At 44.0% G+C, this 21,972-nt stretch overlaps 4 protein-coding genes across 7 annotated transcripts; 2 read left to right on the plus strand and 2 right to left on the minus strand.

Annotated features, from left to right (window-relative positions):
- The first annotated feature begins 20 nt into the window (after positions 1 to 20).
- Positions 21 to 5,521, plus strand: LOC135369829 (F-actin-capping protein subunit beta). Its single transcript, XM_064603382.1, has 7 exons — positions 21 to 118; positions 769 to 858; positions 925 to 1,046; positions 1,909 to 2,164; positions 2,480 to 2,596; positions 2,737 to 2,802; positions 3,976 to 5,521. The coding sequence occupies exons 1-7, from the start codon at positions 113 to 115 to the stop codon at positions 4,150 to 4,152; spliced, it is 834 nt and encodes a 277-aa protein (XP_064459452.1). The 5' UTR covers positions 21 to 112; the 3' UTR covers positions 4,153 to 5,521.
- LOC135369828 (WD repeat-containing protein WRAP73-like) lies at positions 5,494 to 8,546 on the minus strand. Of its 2 annotated transcripts, none has more exons than XM_064603381.1 (13): positions 8,393 to 8,546; positions 8,222 to 8,320; positions 8,088 to 8,144; positions 7,850 to 7,966; positions 7,595 to 7,771; positions 7,372 to 7,461; positions 7,156 to 7,290; positions 7,015 to 7,092; positions 6,793 to 6,850; positions 6,574 to 6,702; positions 6,289 to 6,334; positions 6,075 to 6,182; positions 5,494 to 5,659 (listed from the first exon to the last, which is right to left on the minus strand). In XM_064603381.1, the coding sequence occupies exons 1-13, from the start codon at positions 8,489 to 8,491 to the stop codon at positions 5,548 to 5,550; spliced, it is 1,305 nt and encodes a 434-aa protein (XP_064459451.1). In that variant the 5' UTR covers positions 8,492 to 8,546; the 3' UTR covers positions 5,494 to 5,547. The 2 variants fall into 2 exon arrangements, with proteins under 2 accessions (XP_064459451.1, XP_064459450.1); XM_064603380.1 differs by having other exon boundaries at positions 6,251 to 6,334; positions 8,393 to 8,544.
- Positions 8,547 to 8,729: 183 nt separating this feature from the next.
- LOC135370509 (diamine acetyltransferase 1-like) lies at positions 8,730 to 9,381 on the plus strand. The gene has a single exon (XM_064604273.1). It carries the CDS (start codon positions 8,805 to 8,807, stop codon positions 9,309 to 9,311), a length of 507 nt encoding a protein of 168 aa, XP_064460343.1. The 5' UTR covers positions 8,730 to 8,804; the 3' UTR covers positions 9,312 to 9,381.
- Positions 9,382 to 9,788: 407 nt separating this feature from the next.
- On the minus strand, positions 9,789 to 19,401 carry LOC135370511 (Na(+)/dicarboxylate cotransporter 3-like). 3 transcript variants are annotated; one of them, XM_064604274.1, is made up of 15 exons: positions 19,177 to 19,401; positions 18,058 to 18,213; positions 17,147 to 17,407; positions 16,449 to 16,991; positions 15,738 to 15,913; positions 14,613 to 14,731; positions 13,988 to 14,057; positions 13,279 to 13,398; positions 13,102 to 13,218; positions 12,824 to 12,904; positions 12,382 to 12,477; positions 11,283 to 11,460; positions 11,066 to 11,227; positions 10,070 to 10,207; positions 9,789 to 10,005 (listed from the first exon to the last, which is right to left on the minus strand). In XM_064604274.1, the coding sequence occupies exons 1-15, from the start codon at positions 19,285 to 19,287 to the stop codon at positions 9,859 to 9,861; spliced, it is 2,475 nt and encodes an 824-aa protein (XP_064460344.1). In that variant the 5' UTR covers positions 19,288 to 19,401; the 3' UTR covers positions 9,789 to 9,858. The 3 variants fall into 3 exon arrangements, with proteins under 3 accessions (XP_064460344.1, XP_064460345.1, XP_064460346.1); XM_064604275.1 differs by lacking the exon at positions 17,147 to 17,407; XM_064604276.1 differs by lacking the exons at positions 17,147 to 17,407; positions 18,058 to 18,213 and having other exon boundaries at positions 19,177 to 19,400.
- Between the last annotated feature and the right edge of the window lie 2,571 nt (positions 19,402 to 21,972).

The raw sequence follows: 21,972 nt of genomic DNA on the forward strand, positions 1-21,972 counted from the left end.
AGTGATTGACGTATTTTCGCATAGACAGGAAGCTTGTCTTGATCAGTAGGTTGGAACTTCCGTTTTCTTTCAGAGGGCGTTGGCAGATTATTTTCAAGGCGCTGAAGTTATAATGACGGTGAGATTTGTGCATTTTATCGCGTTAATGGGAGCAGCTTTCATCACTGCACCGTTTAAAATGAAGCACGACCACGTCATCTTTCTTTATCGAGGGCCACTAGTCGAAAACAAGGCCGAGTTACCAAGCCTAAGACACTATCGCCGGCTTGGACGTTTTTGAAGTAGTAGACATCATTCGAGTCTTAATTGGTACACGAAAAACATTGTTCGCGGGTTTTGACAGTTTTAAATGAGCTGACCTACTCAGGGTTTACGCTGGACCAGATATGCTGACGCGCGCAGTCTTGGCAACGATAAACATTTGTGAGTGGCGTGTGTGTACGTGAGACACGATTGGGGAATAACGCTTACTTTTTTCATTGAAACAATCATAGACTGCTGTGAGACATATATACAAGCCGCTTTACGAAGAAAAGCTCGCAACAAATACGACAGCATGTCGCGCTCGGTTTTCACAAACATCGTATTGATATCTGCAACCGGATGTCAATATTGGGTGAATAAACTGAAATACACATGGGCGTCCTACTTATGTGGCACTTTTATTTTTCTTTTGCGGTAGCTGACACTTGTTCTTTACATATATTGCGACATATAGCGCGTGCATTATGCACGTGAATAAGGGTATTGTGTTGCTTTCTTTTGCAGGCAGATCAGCAGCTCGACTGTGCGTTGGATCTTATGAGGAGGCTTCCTCCTCAGAAGATCGAGAAGAACCTAAGTGATCTTATAGACCTAGTAAGAGAAATTATCATTTACGAACCAAACTTGCGTTATTCATTTGTTGTCTTCCTTAATGTGCAGGTGCCTAGCCTATGTGAAGAACTGCTGTCGTCCGTAGACCAACCTCTGAAAATAGCTACTGACAAGAAATCCGGAAAAGATTACCTGCTGTGCGACTACAATAGGGATGGCGATTCGTACAGGTGAACTCTTTGGTCATCAAAGCAGAAAGTTGTGCTTGTTGCTACTGCACGATAACTTCTAGAAGGCGCAAAGTCAAAACACCGACGCAGGGCTGGGTACATAGCATTGTGTATAGAAAGTGTGAAATAAGGACACAGAATAGAGAACAACAGGTGACAGGACAACACACTACTTGCAATTGCAGGATTTATTGGTACACACACAGCGATATAGATACACAGGCACACAGTCGCAGAAGGCAATGAGCACAGTGCCGCAAACACACCCCTCAACTAACATCAAGTAGGGCAACTTCCCGATCTGATAACACAACAGGTGGGCAACATACACATATCAAAAGAGGGGCACAGCTGTGTAAGTTGCCCATCTGTTTCGCTTGTATACCCTTTGTATGTATAAAGTTACAAACCATGTGGATTGTAATGAAGGAATAAGAAGTGCATTTGGGAGCTAACATTTCCAATGACCTCTATGTTTTCATAGTTTGATAGCAGCATAATCTATGTTACCGTATTTACTTTGCTGCCTTTTAACAATTTTGAAGCATAACAATCATTAGTATGCACTTTTGTTGTTCTGCTTTTAGTAAACATGCTCTCCATAGTTAATTGCAAAGCCCCGATTCCACGACCGCTCATTAAAAAAGGCAGAATAGCGTACGGACAATATATAGGAGTGAAAAGTTTTTAATTTATAATTTACTGAAACAAATTTGCAAACTGAAAATGTTTGACACAGTCTCTTTACTCTCCATACATCATTGATGAGAGTTACGCAGGGCAGAAACAACGCTGTATACTTTTATTTATTCTGCACGGAACTGTAAGGCCTGTTCATCCATTCCTGTTGGAACGAATTTAGATCCCCGTGGAGTAACACGTACGACCCTCCCTTGGAAGACGGAGCGCTTCCGTCGGAGCGATTACGGAAGCTGGAAGTGGACGCCAATCAGGCCTTCGACCAGTACCGAGAAATGTACTTCGAAGGTGGCGTTTCGTCTGTCTACCTTTGGGACCTTGACCACGGCTTTGCTGGGGTCGTCCTCATCAAGAAAGGCGGAGATGGTTCCAAGAAGATTATGGGTAGCTGGGACTCCATACATGTTGTTGAAGTCCAGGTATGCTTCAAGATATTATCTCTGTATAAAATAAAAGATAAACGACGCCGACCTTAAGTATGGATGCTCATGAGTCTTCTTTACGGGTAAGACTCAAGTATAACACTCCTATAAGAGTCCTACTCAACATGCCCATTAGACTGTTTGTTGAACATAGTGATAGCAGATCTCATAATTCTGTTCATTTTCAAAAATCAATTTATTTTTAATTTAATAATTAATTCATTTTGGCAATATATTTAAGAATACACTCAGAAATGGAAAAAGGCAGTACCGAGAGGACCGTGTTTCATTTAAAAAAAAAATACATTGCAGGAGAAATCCAGTGGTCGAAGTGCACACTACAAACTGACCTCTACGGCCATGTTATGGCTGCAGACGAAAAAGCCTGGCTCGGGAACAATGAACCTCGGAGGTAGCCTCACGAGACAGGTAGGAAGAGACGACGTTTGTGTTTTTTGTAGCTTTAATTTAATCTAATTAGATCTGAATGTCTGGTAGACCTCTGAAGAAAGCATCATTGATCTGGATATCAATACAGTGCTTGTAGAATGCTCTTACGAAAATTTCAGATGGAACAGGACTCCTCAGTGAGTGATGCCTCACCGCACATAGCAAATATTGGAAAGATGGTGGAGGTAAGTCGAGGTGCTTGATGTGGAAATTGGTGCCGTGGAAATAAAAAAACTGAGAAACAAAAAAACAAAAAATAGGAAAACTGAGAACGAATGAGACAAGGGCGGGACAAAGTTTGTGCTACAACTATCTTATTCTAAACAACTAGAATTACCAGAGACGAGCTCTCTTCAAGGACAACACAAATACGTTTAGCCTCCGAGGCCCAGAAAACGAGTTCACCCAACTCGAGGAAAAGGCGCCGACATCAGGATTTAAAGGGACAGTCCGGTCGGAAACAAGGGTCTTATGACTTCTAGTGCTCCTCACAACCACCATGCAAAAGATTTCGGAGGAAATCTGGTCATGCGATTTATAAAATTTTTTTTTCTGTGCCACAGTTCACCCTGACTAAAAGTTGCTGGATGATCTACCATGACGTATGCAAGTGCAAAGCTGTACGTCGCTGCCCTTGAGGGGTGTTGAGCTCCGCAAGGGGTGTATTTACGTGCTTTTGATGAAATATTGTGCAATCTCACAAAAAATTTAGGGTCTCCTCCATATCTTGGGTGGTGGTGTTAGGGGGGGGGGGGGGGGAGGTCTGGATTAATCGCTGACTACGACCAGTGCCGGATTTAGGGGGGGCAGACGGGGCACTTGCCCCGGAGCTGCCACCACAAAGGGGCCCCCACCAGAAAAGGGAAATCTGTCTTGCATCCCTGGAATGGAAACTTGGTAAAAATCTCTCTTCCGTCCACGCATAAATCTAAAATCTGGCACTGACTACGACTCTTCGAAGTTTGTCTTCGCACGTGCACTGGTTTCATATGCGAGACATTGTTACAGTGTGTTTGTTGACATTGCTGTGGACAGGATATGATAATTTGGACAGGATTATAAACAGTGTGTGATTTTGAATGAATTTCTCATATACCACAGTAATTAGACCTTCCTTCCTACATTCAATCCATATTCGAGTGATTTTTTTTTTATTCACTCAGTGCTCTTAGTACGGAGGAGTGACATGGAAGTATTTGTGGTACGGAGGCACGTGCAAGCATTTTCTAAATATAGTGGTGGTCGACCTTAAAAAAAATTGCAGCGTTTAACGTGCAACGGAATACCTAGTTTTGCCTTACGACATCCCAGAGTGCCATTAAGAAATGCTGCAACGTTTTTACTTCCTTTCACTGTAGGACATGGAGAACAAAATTCGTACCACACTGAACGAAATCTACTTCGGCAAGACGAAAGACATCGTCAACGGACTGCGTTCCGTGCAGCTGCTACAGGACCGCAAGCAGCAAGAGGCTCTTCGAAACGACCTTGCACAAGCCCTCAAAAACCGCCAAGCCAAACAGGAAACAAGCTAAGGATTGCTGCAGCCCTCCAAATTCAGTTTTTCCCATTTCCCTCTGCAACATGTTGATGAACTCTTACTTGTTGATAAAAGAAGCAAAAAGACAAGAACCCATCCTTCCAAAGAGGCACTGCGAGGTGGAAGACGTGGACGACCTCAGCGATAAAACGCAAGGGGTGCGGTGCGCGAAATGAAAAGGAGATGGTCTCTTACGACTGAGCAAGTGGTGCACTGTTTTGTTTTATTTCTTTCTTTCTTCTTATCACTTACGGCAAAATGCAGTAGCCCGTCTATTTCCTAATCTGTGCTTGGTTTAAGCACAAACTGCTGAAGGCATTTGAGAAGGCATGTCTTGGTTGATTACCTGCGGTTGGGTTGCCTATCTGAACATGAACGTGCAGGCAATAAAAGGGTGACCCCTGTCGGTAGGCTGTTTTTACAGTGTCTCGTAACAGTACCAGCTGCGACTTAGAAATCTGACAGGACAGATAACAGTGTGTACCAGTAATCAGATTACAAAACATCCCCCGTGAGTGGCCAAATCTTCAGTGTTGTGATGTATTACTAGGCCCAAAATTACGCATTAGACCGGCTTCACATTTTTTTAAAAAGATATTGTCTCGCATAATGTGTTTGAGACAAATAAAAAGGTAGTATTGCCGAGTCACTGTTAACACTCCGGTCCCTTACAGAGATTCGCGCTGACGGCGATGTATATTGTAACCTGGATTCAAAGTTCTTAAATTTGTTTATAGATAGCAAACATAACAGGTTTGATTTTTATATTACGTTAAGCTATAATTCTCCATTGCGCAGTGCAAGCAGCATAAAAATGTCAAGCAAAATGCCAGTGTTGTGGGTCAAATGAGGTAAACTGTTAAAAGCGATAAAGTCCCAGTACCAAAACTAAAAAAAAATTGAGACAAGGGGAGACAGCTGTGCATAATTCCTTGTCCCTCAATTTCTTGGTCTTTGCACTGGAGTATTATCGCTTTTAACGGTGTACCACCAAGCAGCACTAATTTTAACCTCATTTAAACGAGGTGAGCTTTCCATTTACTGGGCTGGCACTTTTGTTACCTCTCTGTATTTATGTTTGTCTCTATTGTTAATAGCATACTGGCTTCTGTCTTCTGAACCCCTTTTCTTCACCCCTTTTTTGTCATTCTTTTGGTAGTTGGAACAAAGCAGCAAATATCTTAGCGCTTTATTGTACCTATTTTTATTTCAGTTTGCCGCACGATTAAAAGGATTATTTAACGAAGCGTAACAGACATTACGTTGCGACCAGGGACAAATAGACAATGTACATTAAAAGTGTAAAGGTGCATATAATCGACGAGATTCACAGATGTTACAATAAAAAGCTTATATTCCTAAAACGTGTCTTCATTACATTACAAAGGCCTTATAGTCGTGTATGCTTCATGTGACTGTACCAAAGATGCCCATTTCTTGACTGTGAAGCACGAGGCTTTTCCCGTTGGGGTTCCACGAACATGACTTCGCTTGAAATGGTACTGCACAACAAGAATATTGTCAATCACACCTGTTACACTAATATTCCCTGCGGATGTGTAAGGTTAAAAAAAAAGGTCAAGACTTCTGCTTGACTCATGAAAAGAACAGAAGAAAACAAATCTGACTGTGGCGTAAACATCATACACACATGCAGTGTCGATACTTTCATATCTTCTTGCTGTAGCCATTTTTTTATTTTTTGTCGAAACTTATTAATGCAGGTTCATGAGCTTATTTGCCATTTCTGATACCATATGTGCAGCTGCTTCTGGGATACGCCTAACATGTGTTCCCTGTTTTTAGCATAATGATTACCACAGTATAAATGCAATCGTGGAGCGCATGCAACAGCTGACAGGAGCAACTAGAACCCGGCAACAAAATATTTGCAGACGTCGCAACTACAATACTTGCCTCTGCATGAAACCGGCATGGTAGTGCAGCCTAAAGGTGACCACAAATGAAAACCCTTCGTGCCCGTACAAATGGCAAGGTACTCCGCATGACCAGCCCATTTGAGTGCTATAATGTAGGTGAGAGAAGAAGAAATATTGTGTACACAAAAGTATAGAAGCATAGTAGTTACTCACATGTTACTGCACTTGCATTGATCACTAGAGATACACACCGTGCACTTTCGACTTCGATTACGAAGACCACTGTTGGAAACTCTCCTGCGGACAAAGTGGATTGCAAGATAATCGTATTATATTCGCACCCTTTCCCCACTTGGAATGCGATGCATTGCCAATTACTTTTTTTTTAGTGAAGACAGCTTAAGATAATGAAGTTCAAAACAGACTATTGCTCTTTGTTGGTAGCCTGAAGCCTGCACACAGCACATTATGTGGTACACGCAAAATAACAGACATAGAAGGAAAAAGGAAAACGGTATTTAATGTAATGTACCCACCGCTCGTACAAGCTATGTGTTTTCCAGTAGCGCTGAATTTCACAATAGTGGGTCGCGACAATTTCTTGAGTTTGTCGACTGTTCTTGTCACATTTGTGAAACTGTACGGCCGTTTCCTAATGACGTCGTCTGCGGAAAATAAAGTGAACAATGCTTAATTGCATGTGCAACTAAGCCTGCAATACCTAAGGGAAAAATCTGACAAAGTACAATCCTTACACTGATTTGGTCCATCACTCTGTGACTTTGATGGCAATATGGGAGATCTGTATACCGTCTGCAAGTGAAAGAGCTTGTAGCAGACGACACTATACCAGACATAAGGTTGTGTTTTTGCAGAAATAACAATCATAAGATTCGAAGTACTGCATGACCATGAATATAGCTGGGGCAGATCAACAAGGAAACACAAAAAATAATGTAAGAAAAAAAAAATCTTACAATGTCTGCATCTACAATGACGTCTGGCACACTCCACTCAAAGAGGCTGTCCCACGTGATTGCATCGAGCACCACAAACTGAAAACGAGTACGTGCTTATTTAACATGCTAACCAACTAGCCACAGCGGTGCATTTCCAACCTTGTCGCAATGTCCTTCAACAAGAAGTAACTGTCCCTCAGGATGCCAGGATACAGACTTTATGCCGATGAGCTCAGACTTTGCATGGTAGGTTGCAAGCATGGAGCCTGAGGTATCGTAAATGAACAATTTGAACTGAAACAAGTATATTACGCAAATAAATGGCACAAGCCAACGGCTGTTCCTTTAAAATAAGGAAAGAGTGCCATTACTTACAGAAATAATTGGTGCTTCCCAAACACACAGAACGTCTCCATTTGGTGACCATGCTAAACCACCCATGTCTTCCGTTGCAACTTCGAAGTTCTGGTCGGCATTTATTACAAAATAGAAAGGAAAATAGGTGGCACCAAATGTGATAAATTTACCATGAACTGCATAACACTGCAAATGCGTACGTCACCGCAGGGCAGTTGACAGATCAATCTGTGTTGCAAACCTTGCAAAGGTCCCATTCTTCGCATGATATAATACTGATGAAGTCCTTCGAATCCCTATATTCTGCTACAGCCAGTACAGTCCCGCTTGGGCTGAACGCAAAGCAATCAATGAACTGCTTCGTAGATTTCAAGTACGAAATTGATTTGCTTGTCAGAGACCAAATTGTAACACGTATCTGCAAAGACAGAGTGAGTTTCCTCAAGTGAGCAAGAATTGCTGAAGGAACGAAATTAGGATTAAGATACTTTATCACCTGGAAATCAGAAGAACTCAGGACATGACGACTGTCGGGGCTCCAGCGAGCAGAACTGAGGCCCATAACGCCTTCAGTTATTTTGCACCTCCATTGAGGATCTTCTATTGACCAGATCTAAATTGGGACACGTCTATATTGACAAACGGGTCGGCCTTTGTTTTTTTGTTAGTACGCATGCAAACCCCATTTGTTAGTAGGGAACAGCAAACCAGGTCATAGATGCACTGGTACATACCTGTAAGACTTTTCGCTTCAGTATAACACACAGAATCATCGTTGAGTCAGGTGACCACTGTAGGTGTAGATAAGATCGGAGTGACGTCAAATACATCATACGTAACATACGTTCATAATATGAAATCTGCATACCTCGATAACGTCAACATTATCATTGTTTTCAAACACAGCTGTTTCAGGCAAGTCAATGCTCTGCTTGTAAACGGTAACCTTCGCTCCGTACGGTACAGCCTGTTGTAATTTCAATGTAATAATCAGTCCAAAGTGTGTTCAGTATAGAATGAAAAACAAGTATGCAGTTACCAAGTGCTTTCCATCGTGTGAAAACTTGCTTTGAGAAAACGATTCCTTGAACACATTCGAAAAGCTTGCGCTGACCGCCATGCAGCACAGTCTGCTCATTCACCGCTATGAGCCGCTGTCCCGCTGTGTTCTTCGCTCTGGTGTTCTTATGCGGTAAGACGTAATCTGCTGGAACTATGCCTTAAATAGTACGGTGCATGAAAATATTAGATAATTGCATTTGGTTGCAATACATTTTATTTGATCCATGCATACACTCAAAGAAAATCTTGTCTGATCTTGTCGATCCGACAGTCTAATCGTGAATCCAATCCAATCCAATCCATACGTGATTGCAGGCGGCTGATGCTAGTGTTTTGATAACCGGTGGTGTTGTGTGGTATTGTCAGTTTGTTAGTGCAACTATTTGATTATGAATGCTACAATACGACCTGCACGACAAACAGATGTCAGGTCGATCCATTCCTTAATCCGGGAACTTGCTGAATACGAAAAGATGCCGGAACAAGTAGAGCTGTCTTGCTCAGACTTGGAAGATCATCTGTTCGGATCATATTCATGGGCAGAGGCTAACGTTGCATGCATTTCAACCCCTGAAGCAAAAGAAGTCGTGGCTGGTTTCGTCCTGTATTTCTTTATTTTTGACCCAATAACTCTGGAGCGTGTTGTGTATATGGAGGACCTGTATGTCCGTCCCGAGTATCGGCACAGGGGTCTGGGCCTTGCACTGTGGAAGTCAGTGGCGAGGCGTGGAGTTGAAAAGAAGTGCGATGTACTGAATTGGACCGTGCTGGACTGGAACGAACCATCTATTAATTTCTACCTCAAGCAAGGTGCGACAAATATATCGTTGACAAAAGGATATCAGAGACTGCGTTTTACCGGCGCTGTAATTGATACTCTACTGTCTGAATCGTGAACATTTGAGCACCGTGGAAGCAATTCGTAGAAACAGGTGATAGAAGTATTAATAAAAGGTTATAGCTGGGCGTATGGCTACGCATGTTTCAGACTCAGGCAGCTGTAATTTGTACGACCAACCCTCGATTTATAAATCGAAGTCTGGAATGAGGAGTCCCAGATGGCATACCGTTCCTATAAAAAGGGTAATTCCTAAATCTGCGGTTGCCAGTACAATTGTAATTTGATAGCATAGTAAGAGGAAGGAACTGGGGTTTCAGCGAACACGAGTTGCCACTGCAGGAGAGCTCTGTGCCAAGAGAGACCCGCATGTCTCGGGTACACTCTCAAACAGCGTCTGCTGGAGTGTGTGATGGGAACATGGCGTGTGGTTGCTGACGTGCCCTTGTTAGGTTTTACAAGAGAATGACAAACGTTTCTGTGAGACAGAAAGTCTATGACTTGGCGACGAGGACTACAGTAAAAAACAACCAGGTCAAAGGGAGGATTATTCTTATTGACATAACGAGCACTGCATGAATAAGCAGCATATTGTTGTGGCGTCATCAGTCTGAAACGCCGGCAGAGGCTCTGCTAGGCCTTGCAAATTCCTCCGGAATATCTGAGAAGTTCATAATATAGTTTCCAAAAGCATTTATCGTGAGCAGGAGGGCCAATAAGGTGAAGCATTTGATAGAAAGTCCAGCGAAAAACTGAAAGTATAAGAATATATTAAGTCATTTAAAAACTGAATAGCACCTATTACAATATGCATACCAAATCCTCCGTGCGTATGTCGGCGTACGAAGCAGCAACTGTAATAGCCAAGTTGGACGCAGGCATCATCAAGGAGATGCTGGACGCAACGGTCACCGGTACCGCGAAGTAGAGGGGGTGAACGTTGGACCGTTCGGCCTGGAATAATGTTACAGTGTTTCGTGACACAAGTCGGCGATGGAAATGGAGGCGAATAGTACACTGATCGAGTTGCACACGGAAACCGTATTTTCGAAATGCTGCCTATAAAACAATAGCTTGCTCGGTCGCTCCTCGGCCATTCCTATTGGTCTCTGTAAGCACGTGACCTCTCCCACGGACGCCAGGCGGAGACACCACTACCTAATACAGAAAGCCTACGCGCTCGTCGGCGTGACGTAACAATTAAGAGTCAGCCAATCAGGTTCGTGTTTTCAACGGCCGTAGCCAATCACGAACGTGCTTTCAGCGGTCGTGGCCATGAAGGCGAACCACCGTCGTCTGCGAGTAATGATTGAACGACCTCGCGTACTAAATGGGAAAACTTTGAACTTTGGAATAAAGCGCAAAACGGTCTCAATCTTTCTCAAAACTGATTTTCTGGAAAGCGTCTCGCACTTTTTGTCTAAATATTTAGGTCTGCAAGTCCCAGGTGAGCTGCAATCATTTGCGGGTTCTTGAATTCGCAGAACGGTGAATCGCAGTAGCAGACGAATTCTGACTCTTAATTAAGAGGGAGAGGAGGCAATGCGCAGGCTTTGTCTAGGTGGTGTTTTCAGATACATGCCTGGCCGGATGTAACAGAGGGATGACTTTTTGCATATATACGCTACGTCAAGTATAGGTCAATAGACTGCGCATCTCTCTAGCTTCTTCCTTTCTCTGTGTCTTTTTCATTGGCTGTGGTTGAGTTGTGCCCCTGACTGGCTAGTCACGTGGCCAAAACCACACCCGTTTAGAACAGTCGTTCGGAGCGCAGCTTGAACGCGACTTCAGCCAACGCCTACTTCAACTTACCAAGTCAACTGACATGGGTATTAGAATGCTTGCCGTTGCACTGCTACTGATCAGTTCCGCCAACACAGACGCAACCAATATCAAAACGACTTGATTGATGGCGGGGCTAATGCCAACCATATCCAAGGTTAAACGACTTAAGTCAGCCGATAGCCCAGACACCTGAAAGGAAGAAAAAAAATTTCATTGTCAGCTACCAGTTGGGTTCGCGTCTCACCTCGAAAGCTCGTGCCATGCAAGTGGTGCTTCCGTACACAAGTAACACTCCCCAGGGTATGTTCCCAACAATGGAATTCCAGTTTGCCAGTCTCTCCGATGTGAAGTTCCAGGGGTGGGCAGGAAGGACGAAGAGCAGGATGCACAGCGTGTTGCCGACAATGGTATCAGCTGGAGAACTGCCGAAAAAAAAAAAAAAAAGCCGGAGCACCTCAGACATCTCTCTGGACATGGGACATTTTTAAAACAGGGTGTTTGTTTTTATTCCTTACAAAATTTTTATTAAAAAAAACCTTGCAGAGCAAAATAGACGCCGTTTTTGTGTACTACTTACTTAATACCGTTATTTTCCAGTGCGTAACGTGCGTTATACTGTACTGTAAAAAAGTGCTCTGAAGATGTCCTGCGCGCTATCTAACGGTGCGCGTTAGACGCGGAAACATTTTCCTTCAGAGTTCCCTTTTTTTCTGGTCGATGTCGTAAAAATTCTAGCCTCTTCCAGGGTGTGCTGTGAGTTTCTCACAAATCTCTTAGGGTCAGCTGACAAAGCCGGCGAAAGTGCGCTGGACTTCATAAAAATTAATGATGCTGCTTAAGGATGCTATTGAGCACTCAATCATCCTTAATTCATTTCAGAAGGCTGGTGTGATGGAGAAGGGACGCGAAACTAAATATGTTTCAAATAAAGCATATGCATATATTATACACCGCCTTGGCTTACTGTGTATAGTGGTGGCAGTACAGAAGCTTGTAGCAACATTGCGGTGGGCGTTATACATGAAACTTTTTTTTTCAAATTCGGCCAGTTTTTAGGGGTGCGCGTTATACACCGGAAAATACGGTAGTTAATTCCGGCTCCGGCCGCCACGCAAAAATTGTTGCAGTTAACGTTATATCAAAATATTTATTGTTACGCGCATCATTTTGCTTCCATCGAAATGTCAGAGAAAGTTGTAAGCTCACAGCTTTCACATCCCAAGTTTGAATCACATATTGCATCAGGTGCACGTTCGAAAAGCTTACGAGGTATGTTAGGAAAAACCTTCATGACCTTATGTGAACACGTGGCTTCTATGAGCTGAAATGCATGCATAACTCACAACATGATGTTTTGCGATGTGACGTGACGTAGTCCGTAGACGGTTCTGTAGATCAGCCATAAGGTCGGAATAGCCATTGTAGCGCACTCTCTTGTCCTGTTGAAAAAAAATATTAGAAGACAGCGCATACTTGTAGCCATACATAGACAACGTAGAAACCAGAAATTCGAGAAGTGTTGCTTCACATAAAGGACGCATACGTTTTTTCTTTTTTGTAGATACAGGATGAGTACAGCTTGGGACAAAACTTTATGGAACAACCAGGTTGTCACGTTTTGCCATTGAGGGGACACCCTAACATGAAACACCAGCCGAAATAGATACTGTAACCTGTTTCTTATTTAATCTCTTCCTGGTATCCAACACGGGGCCGATCCGACGAAACAATACGCCAGTGCCGTGTTCCGCAATCTTTTGTCCCAAGCCGTGCAAGACCACTTACTTGAAGACACCCATGCTCTTCCGTCTGTTCTTCAACACTTGGATGATAGCGTACCTGGTGTCTTCGTCCTCGTCAACGTCACTGCGTAGTTAGATATTAGTAATTCGAAAAATACGTACATACGTGTATATTTGTATAACACAGTACTACGAGTATACGATACCAGGAAGTACTCCACAGTCATACCAGGAACATGCATGCCGGTGGTACGCAACGTAACATCATAGACGCGAAGCATTACGCTTATCTCATTCACGAATCATCTAAAGGTGACTTACTATCGCCTCAGGTAACCCGTCATTAGGACGGCCCAACCAAAGGACAGTCCGAGCAGAGCAATGGGTGCCGTAAGGAAGAACCACTTGATGGCCGACAGTGCCTTGTGTTCGTAGCGCCTGTTGGAATAGGCGCAATGGACTGAACTCACTATACTCATAATACTATTAACGACTTACGCTTCGATGTACCTGTCGAGAAATAAGCTGCACTGGTTCCCTCGGAGGTTCGTCACGGATCCAACACTTGCTGTCAGGGCAACTCCTAACATGACGTCCTTCTGGAGCCTAGAGTACCGACTGGAAGGGAAGCAGGTTCGTTTAACTGGAAACGCCGTGGTGTAAATAAATACGGTACTATTCAGAAGTAACAACGGAGTAAATTTGAGAGTAATTATAGCTTATAGTGTAGCTTATAGCTTATAGTCTATAGCTTGTAGCCTATAGACGTGGTTCGTTGTTTGTCGTCATTCTCGTCCTCGCCCTGGACTCGTCTGGGTTCCTATACACTGCAATAATTGTTCTCTTATCATATAGCTTATAGTCCCCCAGATTGCAATTATTCCTCATTTTAGTTCCATGATTCTAAAATTTTCTCCCCAGCGCTGCATATCGTCCCTAAATTTTCGTGCATCTAGTCCCCAAGTGGAGTAAAGTTACTCTCTTTTCTCAAGAGTACAGTGTCACTGCAAACAAGCATGCGACAAGCACACTCTAAGAGGAAAAAAAGGAGCAATTTTAGTTTTTATGTGGACGTATTATGTGCGTATTTTGGAAGCTTTTTAGCCCTGTTGTTCCATCTCCATAGGATCTACGCAAAAAATACATAATTGTTGGCTAAATCGCATTTGTAAAACAAACGTTGTTGTATAGATGTACGATATTTTACCCTTTCTCCCAATCGATGCGTTCTTCAAGAGCCGCAGAGTCTATTAGTGAGGCAGTGGAAAGTCTTCGCACTGCAAGAAATTTGCCGTCAGCCTCTTGAACAAACCACACAGAAAAAAAAAAAAAAAAAAAAAGGGAGAAAAGTATGATCTGAGGTAGTACAAAAATATTTAGTATGTTTACGTGTGTGACAGTATGATTCATGCATAATATCAGAAACAAAGATCTAGTTAAAAAAATGGAAGGCAAACCCGACGTCGTGAGGATTCGAACCCGTAATATTGGGTCAGTTTGGGCCACCAGTTTGGGCCACGTTTATGTCCTGTAGCTCCACACATATAAGTTTTTTCTTTTCCGTACTGATTATGGTCCAGTATGGTCACATGATTGTCTAAAATCTGTAAACTCCAAGACGGACGCACGAAACAGGTCTTCCCAGCACAATTTTTTTTTGTTTTACAGATTTTAATTGCATCATCAACCAGACCAGATTCTAAATATCTTTAGCCATATCAGTACATTAAACGGCTTTTTTGAAACCAAAATTCGGGTTTCTCATTTCATCCACGGCCACCTCCATGATCATAACATGATCATGCTTCGTCTCGAAGAGTAGGGCTACATACTGAGAAAGTTCCTGATGCTGCTGATGACGACACTAGTCCGCCAGAGGAGACGTGCGGAGACAGGCTTTGGCGTAGCGCCTGTATCTTCGGAAGGGTACTCGTCGACCGTGGTTGCCTTCCTGCATGCCCAAGAAACCTTGTTGAGTGGAGGTACAAACGCGCCATATTTCGATGGGATACGAAGAGCGCCAAAAGCAACAGAAAAGGACGACACACACAGGCAGCGCTACCTGCATGTGCTGTCTTTTTGTGTTGCTTTTAGCGCTGTTAGTACTCAGTGGAATACCAATAGGTCCAGGTCGAGGTTATTTCGACATTGCTTTTACGTATGCGTCGAAATCGCGCCGAAGACAACAGGACCAAACGTGGAATGTCTGTCTCAAATTCTGGAGTTGTATCCTGTGTCCTCGTGTCGAAGCCCAGACTTCGTTGCTGGTGTTAAGGACGAACCTCATCCGCCGTTTTTCCCAAGGAGGAGCATACGGTCGCAAACCAGAAGCAGTATTGTGTCAAGAAATACGTATATAACGACGACTATAAAATTCAAAAAAAAAAAAAAAAAGAAAAAAAAGGTCGGGGATCGTACCGAACACGAACCACCTCCTCGATGCCGAATACAACATTCGCATTGATTTTGCGCGAGTAATTAATTAGTAAGTAATTCGTAAATTATGACAATAGCAAACCGAAACCGAAATTCGAAGAGCAGAAAACATAGCTCCATGCTATACTGTGACGTGACCCAGCATTGTCGTCTGCTTCGCAGCCTGCGTTCTCCCTTGCCGGATGCCGGATGATGTCAGCAGTGTGTTGCTTTCAGTGCCCTCTCGCTTCACAGAGGCGAAGCGCTCGTTTCGTAATAAATTCGTTTGAGTAAAATCTGCGCAGTTTTTGAACGAGATATTTCTTACACATGTTCCTGATATCACAAGGGTTACGAGTACGCCACAACCTTTGCTTGAGGAGTTCCGCGACAAGGACAAAAAGGACGAGAACAGTGGAACACCTCAAACTCTAGGAGATCCTATTATAGTGTCGTCGCAATTCCTACACTGTTACTACGTTATAAGAAATACGTATTTATGAAATCTTAACATATTGGGGTGTTTGAATAAATTAATTCACCTGAAAGATAGCCTTGGATTGGCTTCGCCCTTGTCCTGGAATGTCGTTCCAGAGCGTGGATCTGAGAAGGCAGAATCAGGAACAGATGTTGTAGAGCTCATGTTTCCAACCTGGTTCCACAAGTGTTCCGGAGCTAACCCGGTAGGCTCCTCGACATGGCGAGGTTTTCCTGAGACCTGCGTTAGTTGGTACAGGAGAGCACAAGGAAACTCAGGGCAGTATCATGCGGATGATATCTGAACGACCATGACGCTGTAGGGAGATTTTCATCTACGTTTTGTTGTGGCAACCTTGGGATCGTTTGAGGCAGACACTGGGATGCCAACGACCAAAACGGTATCAGGGGACCGAAGGGAACCGATGTTCTCATTGGGGCAACCTCATAGCTTTTATAATTTAAAAGTTAATTGTCGAAAGTTAATTAAGACATTGCCTCAGGAGTTTGCTGCATAAGGAGTGCCCTTCAGCATATACTGTAATGCAACAGTTTTCATCTCGGAATAAGTGACATATCTATTTCAAAAATTCTGTATTCACTTAGCTGGGACACCCTGTATATGTAGCATATAGGAGGCTATGGTTCAGGCATAGCCCGTCCTTGTACTGCATCTAAGGTTCTTACATAGCCAAAGAAGACGAAACAAATTAAACCAGAGGTTGAATGACACAGTGTGGAACAGAATGTTCCAGAAATATCCAGAGCGTTCTAACCTTCACAACCGCGTCAACTGGAGCAGTTGTGGCGCTTGTTCCATTCGTTTTCCTTCTTGCCTTCATCACCCCAATTGTCGAGGTCAGATCCTCCACGTCTTCTGGCACAGACACTCCATTTATCTCTTTTCCTGTTCCTTTAGCGTTTCTGGGATCATCCTTTCGTACGGCAGTAACGTCTTGACGCATTGTGAGAAGCCAATTCCTGTCATCTTTCCCTTTCGCGTTTGACCGTTTCGACACTTTCGCAGCGCTGGGAAACACAGGTCCTGCCTTGGGTTCCGAGATGAAAGGGACACGCTCGCTGGTTCTGACGGGACTATCACAACGCAAGTAGTTTTCCTTTGGTGGTGCTTTCCCGTGTAGCACCGACGAAGAGGTATCCTCTGAGAACGAAACATCGGACCTTACAGTTGGTGACGACGTTGGAGAGGCCAGTCCCAATTCTGACGCCGTTCGACTTCTGGTAGGATCTTTGCGGTTGCCTTCCTGCGTATGGGTGCTTGCTGAGAAGGCACGAGATCGTCTTTTGAGCCTTTCTGCCTGCATCCGAATCAGAACAATGCCCAATCAACGGAGCACTAGCATTGAAGTTATTTTAAATGTGCTGTAACATAACATGGGCGTTTCTGCCGACAACTTTGCGACATCGCGACCATATATGAACCACGAGTATATAACGCTGATGCTATGCGTACTCTGGAATGTTGCTTCCGTATGACGTCGTCTTGGATCTCCTGAACAGCGCTGTTGAGTGTGAGGAGCACGACAATGACAGTGAGACTGGCCTCCAGGACTTGCGTCAGCAGGGCCGTACAAACGAGGAAACTGAATATGAGCGACCGTATGCGAGCTCCGAAATGGTTCAGCAAGAGGAACGCGGCACGAGTGTAGAATGTCGTCGAACAGTGCAGAACGCACGCGAAGAAGTAATTCAGGAACTCCAGATACACCGGTGCCTGCGGTATGCGGAAGGCAGACGTCATTTCCAACGCAACACGTTTTTGCAAAAAGGCAAGCGCCACCTGTGCCACGCAAGGGCTCACGGGAACTTAGAGCGCCTTAGAGCATTACGAGACGATCAGAGGCGGAAGTATAAGAAGAACAATATTCCCGGTGTGTGCAGCAGCAGCGTCAGCGTCAGCTGGGGTAAACCATAACCGAAGCACACGACGGAGCACTGTCCCTCAAAGTTCCCATGGTGCCTTGCGCCGCGCACTTGGTGGCGCGCGCGTATTTTTCAAATCGTCCATTCACGGGGGACGATAAGACGGGAACATAACACCATTCTTCTAGTTCCATAGGCTTACATGCTGCTGACCCGCGTTGACTCCACACTACATGGTCAGAGAACGTGCACTCTTGCATTTCCAACCTAGTTCCCTCAAGCTATCATCGACATACATATTACGATCTCCAGAATTATGCAAAATTACCAAGATTGCCGTCTTCGTGACTATAGCCATATCACGTGACCACGTCACATGTTCGTAAGGTGTCACGTGAGGGTTGGCTCAAAAATCGTGCGGCAGCGTTTGCAGTCGGATCTCTAGCAGTGTTTCTGCATCTATATAGCGATATTTCCCGTGCCACAATTATGCTTGCTTACCGATAGATAGCTGGAAGCCATGTCGTCAACAGACATGACACCGAGAACGGCGAGAAGAACCAGGGGTAGCAGAGGTACAGCCTGACAAGGAACGATGTGCGACGCCCAGTATATATTCATCACCACTATGCAATACACGCAGCTTCTTGCAGCATGCTTGGAAAGGAAAGCGACAAAGTATACTTGGTGCCGGAACACCGAATTAAAACGCGGAATATACTTATGGGCAGACATGTACAAGATTCTCAAAAATGTATTTAAGATAAGATAATCAATACTAACGTTAGAATGTAATTAAGATAGAGTATAAATACATGAAAATTAATGTAATTAAGATTGAGTACAAAATACTTCAAAAAGTATTTGAAATACAATTAAGATACTATTTATCCTTGAGCGCAAAAAGTCACCGGTCAATGCGGCAAGTCGCCGCTACGTGACATGAATCACCTAAACCCCGCGCACTACGCTAACCGCCGCTGTGGGATAGGAGTCATCTAAACACAAGTCCCAAAAAGATGACAAAGAGATACCACATAACTCCACTAAGTATATTTGACCCAGAACAAAGCAAACTTCTAGCATGTCCCTGCTCGGCGAGGTCAGAATTTGGCATCACCATGTCAGGGCACACATAATAGAACCCTGACTGGCCAAGGATTAGTACACACGGGGCAAGATCTCTCAATGGGGACTTCCAAGAAGGGCCAATGTCCGGGTCAAGTCCAAGGGACTCAGGAAATTTCCACTGAACAAGCAAGATAATGGAAAGACGAGACACAGTCTGAGAGGGAGATCCAAAGTATGTATTTAGAGTATTGAGTAGAAAATACCATAAAATGTATTTTAAATAGAGTACAAATACACAAAACAAAAAGTATTGAGTAGAGTACCAAAATACCGCAAATTGTATTTAAAATACAGTATTTTAAGTACAATACTCCAAATACGTACAAGTCTGCTTATGGGCCATCATCTGTTCGCGTTTTCCACACTACACATGACGCTATATTAACATAGGCAGTGAAGTAGAAGGTATCACTTAACTTGACCTGCAAACACCGGGTATGCATTTGAATGTCATAAAAGCGTAGTCGGAAACCGCCACGTATGGCTTACCTCTGCTTTGCCGAGCAACAGCACCGGTACCAGGAGAAAGGGAGCTACGTAGCCCACCACTAATCGGCAAGAGATAGATGAAAGCCCTTCACTTGATATGTCGGATTTCATGGTTCGAGGTTAAGTAACATAGGAAGGACAGAATATCATTCAGATCACTAACACAAGAAGAGAGGACGTGCTCGTGCTCAGACCGCACGAGATTCTTCTCCTTCTTCTTCTTCTGCTGCCGCCCCTATTAAGAATTACCACGACGACAACGAGCTCTTCTTCTGCTTCCTCGCGAAAGATGGCCGTGAGTGAGCCAATAAGGGAACACTTCTTCTTCTTCTGCTTCTTCTTTCTTTCTTCTTCTGCCCCATGTAGAATGGCTCGGGCTCGTATTAGCCGCGTTTACATGAACTCGATTGAAGCGGGTCGAGTTGGGTTGACTGGTTCGACTCGCTCATGTAAACGCTGGCGGGTCGTGCTGATCCCACGTCGAGACAAGTCAACCCGACAGCAGGGGTTAGGTTGACTCGACTCGACACGCTTTGGCTATAGGCTCGACGCTCGACTCGCTAGGCGCCGCTGCGATCGCCTCCGGTTGGAGCGAGTTCATGGAAACAGCGTCGGGTCGGGTTCGACTCGACCTGCTAGTCAACTGACCCACTCCTGTCGAGTTCATGTAAACGAGGCTACGTGGTCTTATGGTTCTGGCTTGAGCAGCATCAGCACCGTCCGGACAGCGAGCCAGTTATCGAAAATTATAAGTTAAACGAGTGAAACAGAAAAAAAATGTTCTAAGTTCTACGAAATTAAATGAATTCAGTGAAGATTCACCACTTTGTTGAAAATGCTATCAACCTCGGCACCTGTTGTTCAGTGACCTTCTACGGAAAGCGCTAAGGGCGTGGCTTCCACTTTCACGCCCTCTCCCCCGTTGGAACACCTTCTGCACTCACTTCTTAAGAAGTCTATGGGGAATTTTTGTTCGCAGGGTTCTCGTAAACCACGCTAAATTTCTACACGAAATAGGTACAGGCGTGTTCCCCTAGAGTTAATGTAGGGAATGACACATTTTTTGAAGGTCTGACGCGGTTCACTGATTTTTGGCGAATTAAAATTTGTCATATTTCCAATACGTGGGAGTCTATGGGAGGTGCAACAAAATCGCTTCTCTCGGCACGCCCACCCGCGATGTTTGGGCCAAAATGATGTCATTCCCTAAAGTAACAGTCGTGGCATTCATTGCAACCAAAAAATTCGACGAGCTTGCTGCAGTTTTTCAGATCCCTGCGAATGAAAATAATGGCTTTGTCGTTCGCTATCATGTTCTGCACGCTGGCGCCGATTACATTACTTCCTTAAACCACGGAAGGGAATGCAAAGCGAAGAAAACAATTTTGGGACGGTGCAGCCGACTCCCTGCGGAAGCGAACGTTAACTAAACCGCATGAGTTCGCAATAAGCCATCTATCTGCTTTTAGACGCAATTTCAGAATGTTTTAGCCGACGCGATGCAGTCTCTGTATCTCAAATTTCGAATTACGAGAACGGAAATTGCTTTCAGACTGAATGAATACAGCCAAGGAATCGGTACTATTTTCGGCAAATCTACCGTTCCGCGAGCCTTGTAAACAGCGATCAGGTGCAATTATCCCGTGCTTCTCTTTCCTCGGTAACTATACAATTTCGTAGCGAAACACATAAATGCGACGACAATCTGCCGGGGAACCGTTGGCGGCAGTACAGGTGCCATACGATCGCAAAGATTGCTTATTGCACTGTGCGGCTATGCCCGTCGTGCAAGTACGCGGTGATTCGTTTTAGTAATCGTGGAAGTTTGAGAAAACTCAGTATGATGAGTCGGCATATGAAACAGTATCCGTGCGCGAGAACCGCGGTTCTATTTCGTCGGAAAGAGCATTTCTCCATTACGTAAATTATTGCGTACGCGGGATTTTGTAATGGTTAGGTTACATCGATGTTGAAAGTTTCGCGAATGAGACAAGCACGCGTTACGATTAAGGCTGCGTATAATATGCGCGTAACAACTGTCATGAGTAAGTTAGTTATAGAAGTAGCTAGAAGATACAGTTAGAGCTATAGCTTTAGTAAAAAGAGTACCTGAGTTACAAATACGGTTGCTCGTTGATAAAACGCAACTATGGTTACAGCTACAGTTGCCAAATTAAAGTAGCTCTGTTATTTTAGAGTTTAAAAAACGAAAGCGCAGTAAATGCAGCTTGCTTTCAAAAACTGTCCCATAAACATGTCCAACTGCTAATGTCATCACTTGCTCGTTCTACGTAGTAGTAATTGTTTATTTTTTCGAAGTGAGCTTCCATTGCTTCGATCCAGACACATCCCCCCCCCTCTGAAGTCGGCCCAGGACACATGCTAACACCCCTTGTCCCCCAGTCCCTCCTGCTGTCCTCTCTCCATCTGTCTACGTCTGTACGGTGCTCATAGCCACAGTTGCTTCACGACGCTAACACGGAGCTAAAAATAAAAACAAAACAAAACAAAAACATAATTTTCCACACCGAAAAGTCGTGCGACAGAAACGCTTTCTCGTTCTAACCGGTTCAGAAGAACGACGAAACAAGGTTTAAAAACTCTTGCGTGAAGCGGTATGACACTGCTCGTGTAACTTAAATATAGTTACTTTAACCGAAAGTGGTAACTAATTGCAGTTAGTTTTCAAAAAAAGTAGCTCGTTACTGTAGTAACTGCCTAGTAGTTACAGTTACAAGTTAACTCGTGATCGTTACTCCCAGGGGCTGCTATATAGATAATCGAAGCATGCCTGCA

The sequence above is a fragment of the Ornithodoros turicata genome, chromosome 10, assembly GCF_037126465.1.
Source record: "Ornithodoros turicata isolate Travis chromosome 10, ASM3712646v1, whole genome shotgun sequence".
NCBI lineage: Eukaryota > Metazoa > Arthropoda > Arachnida > Ixodida > Argasidae > Ornithodoros > Ornithodoros turicata.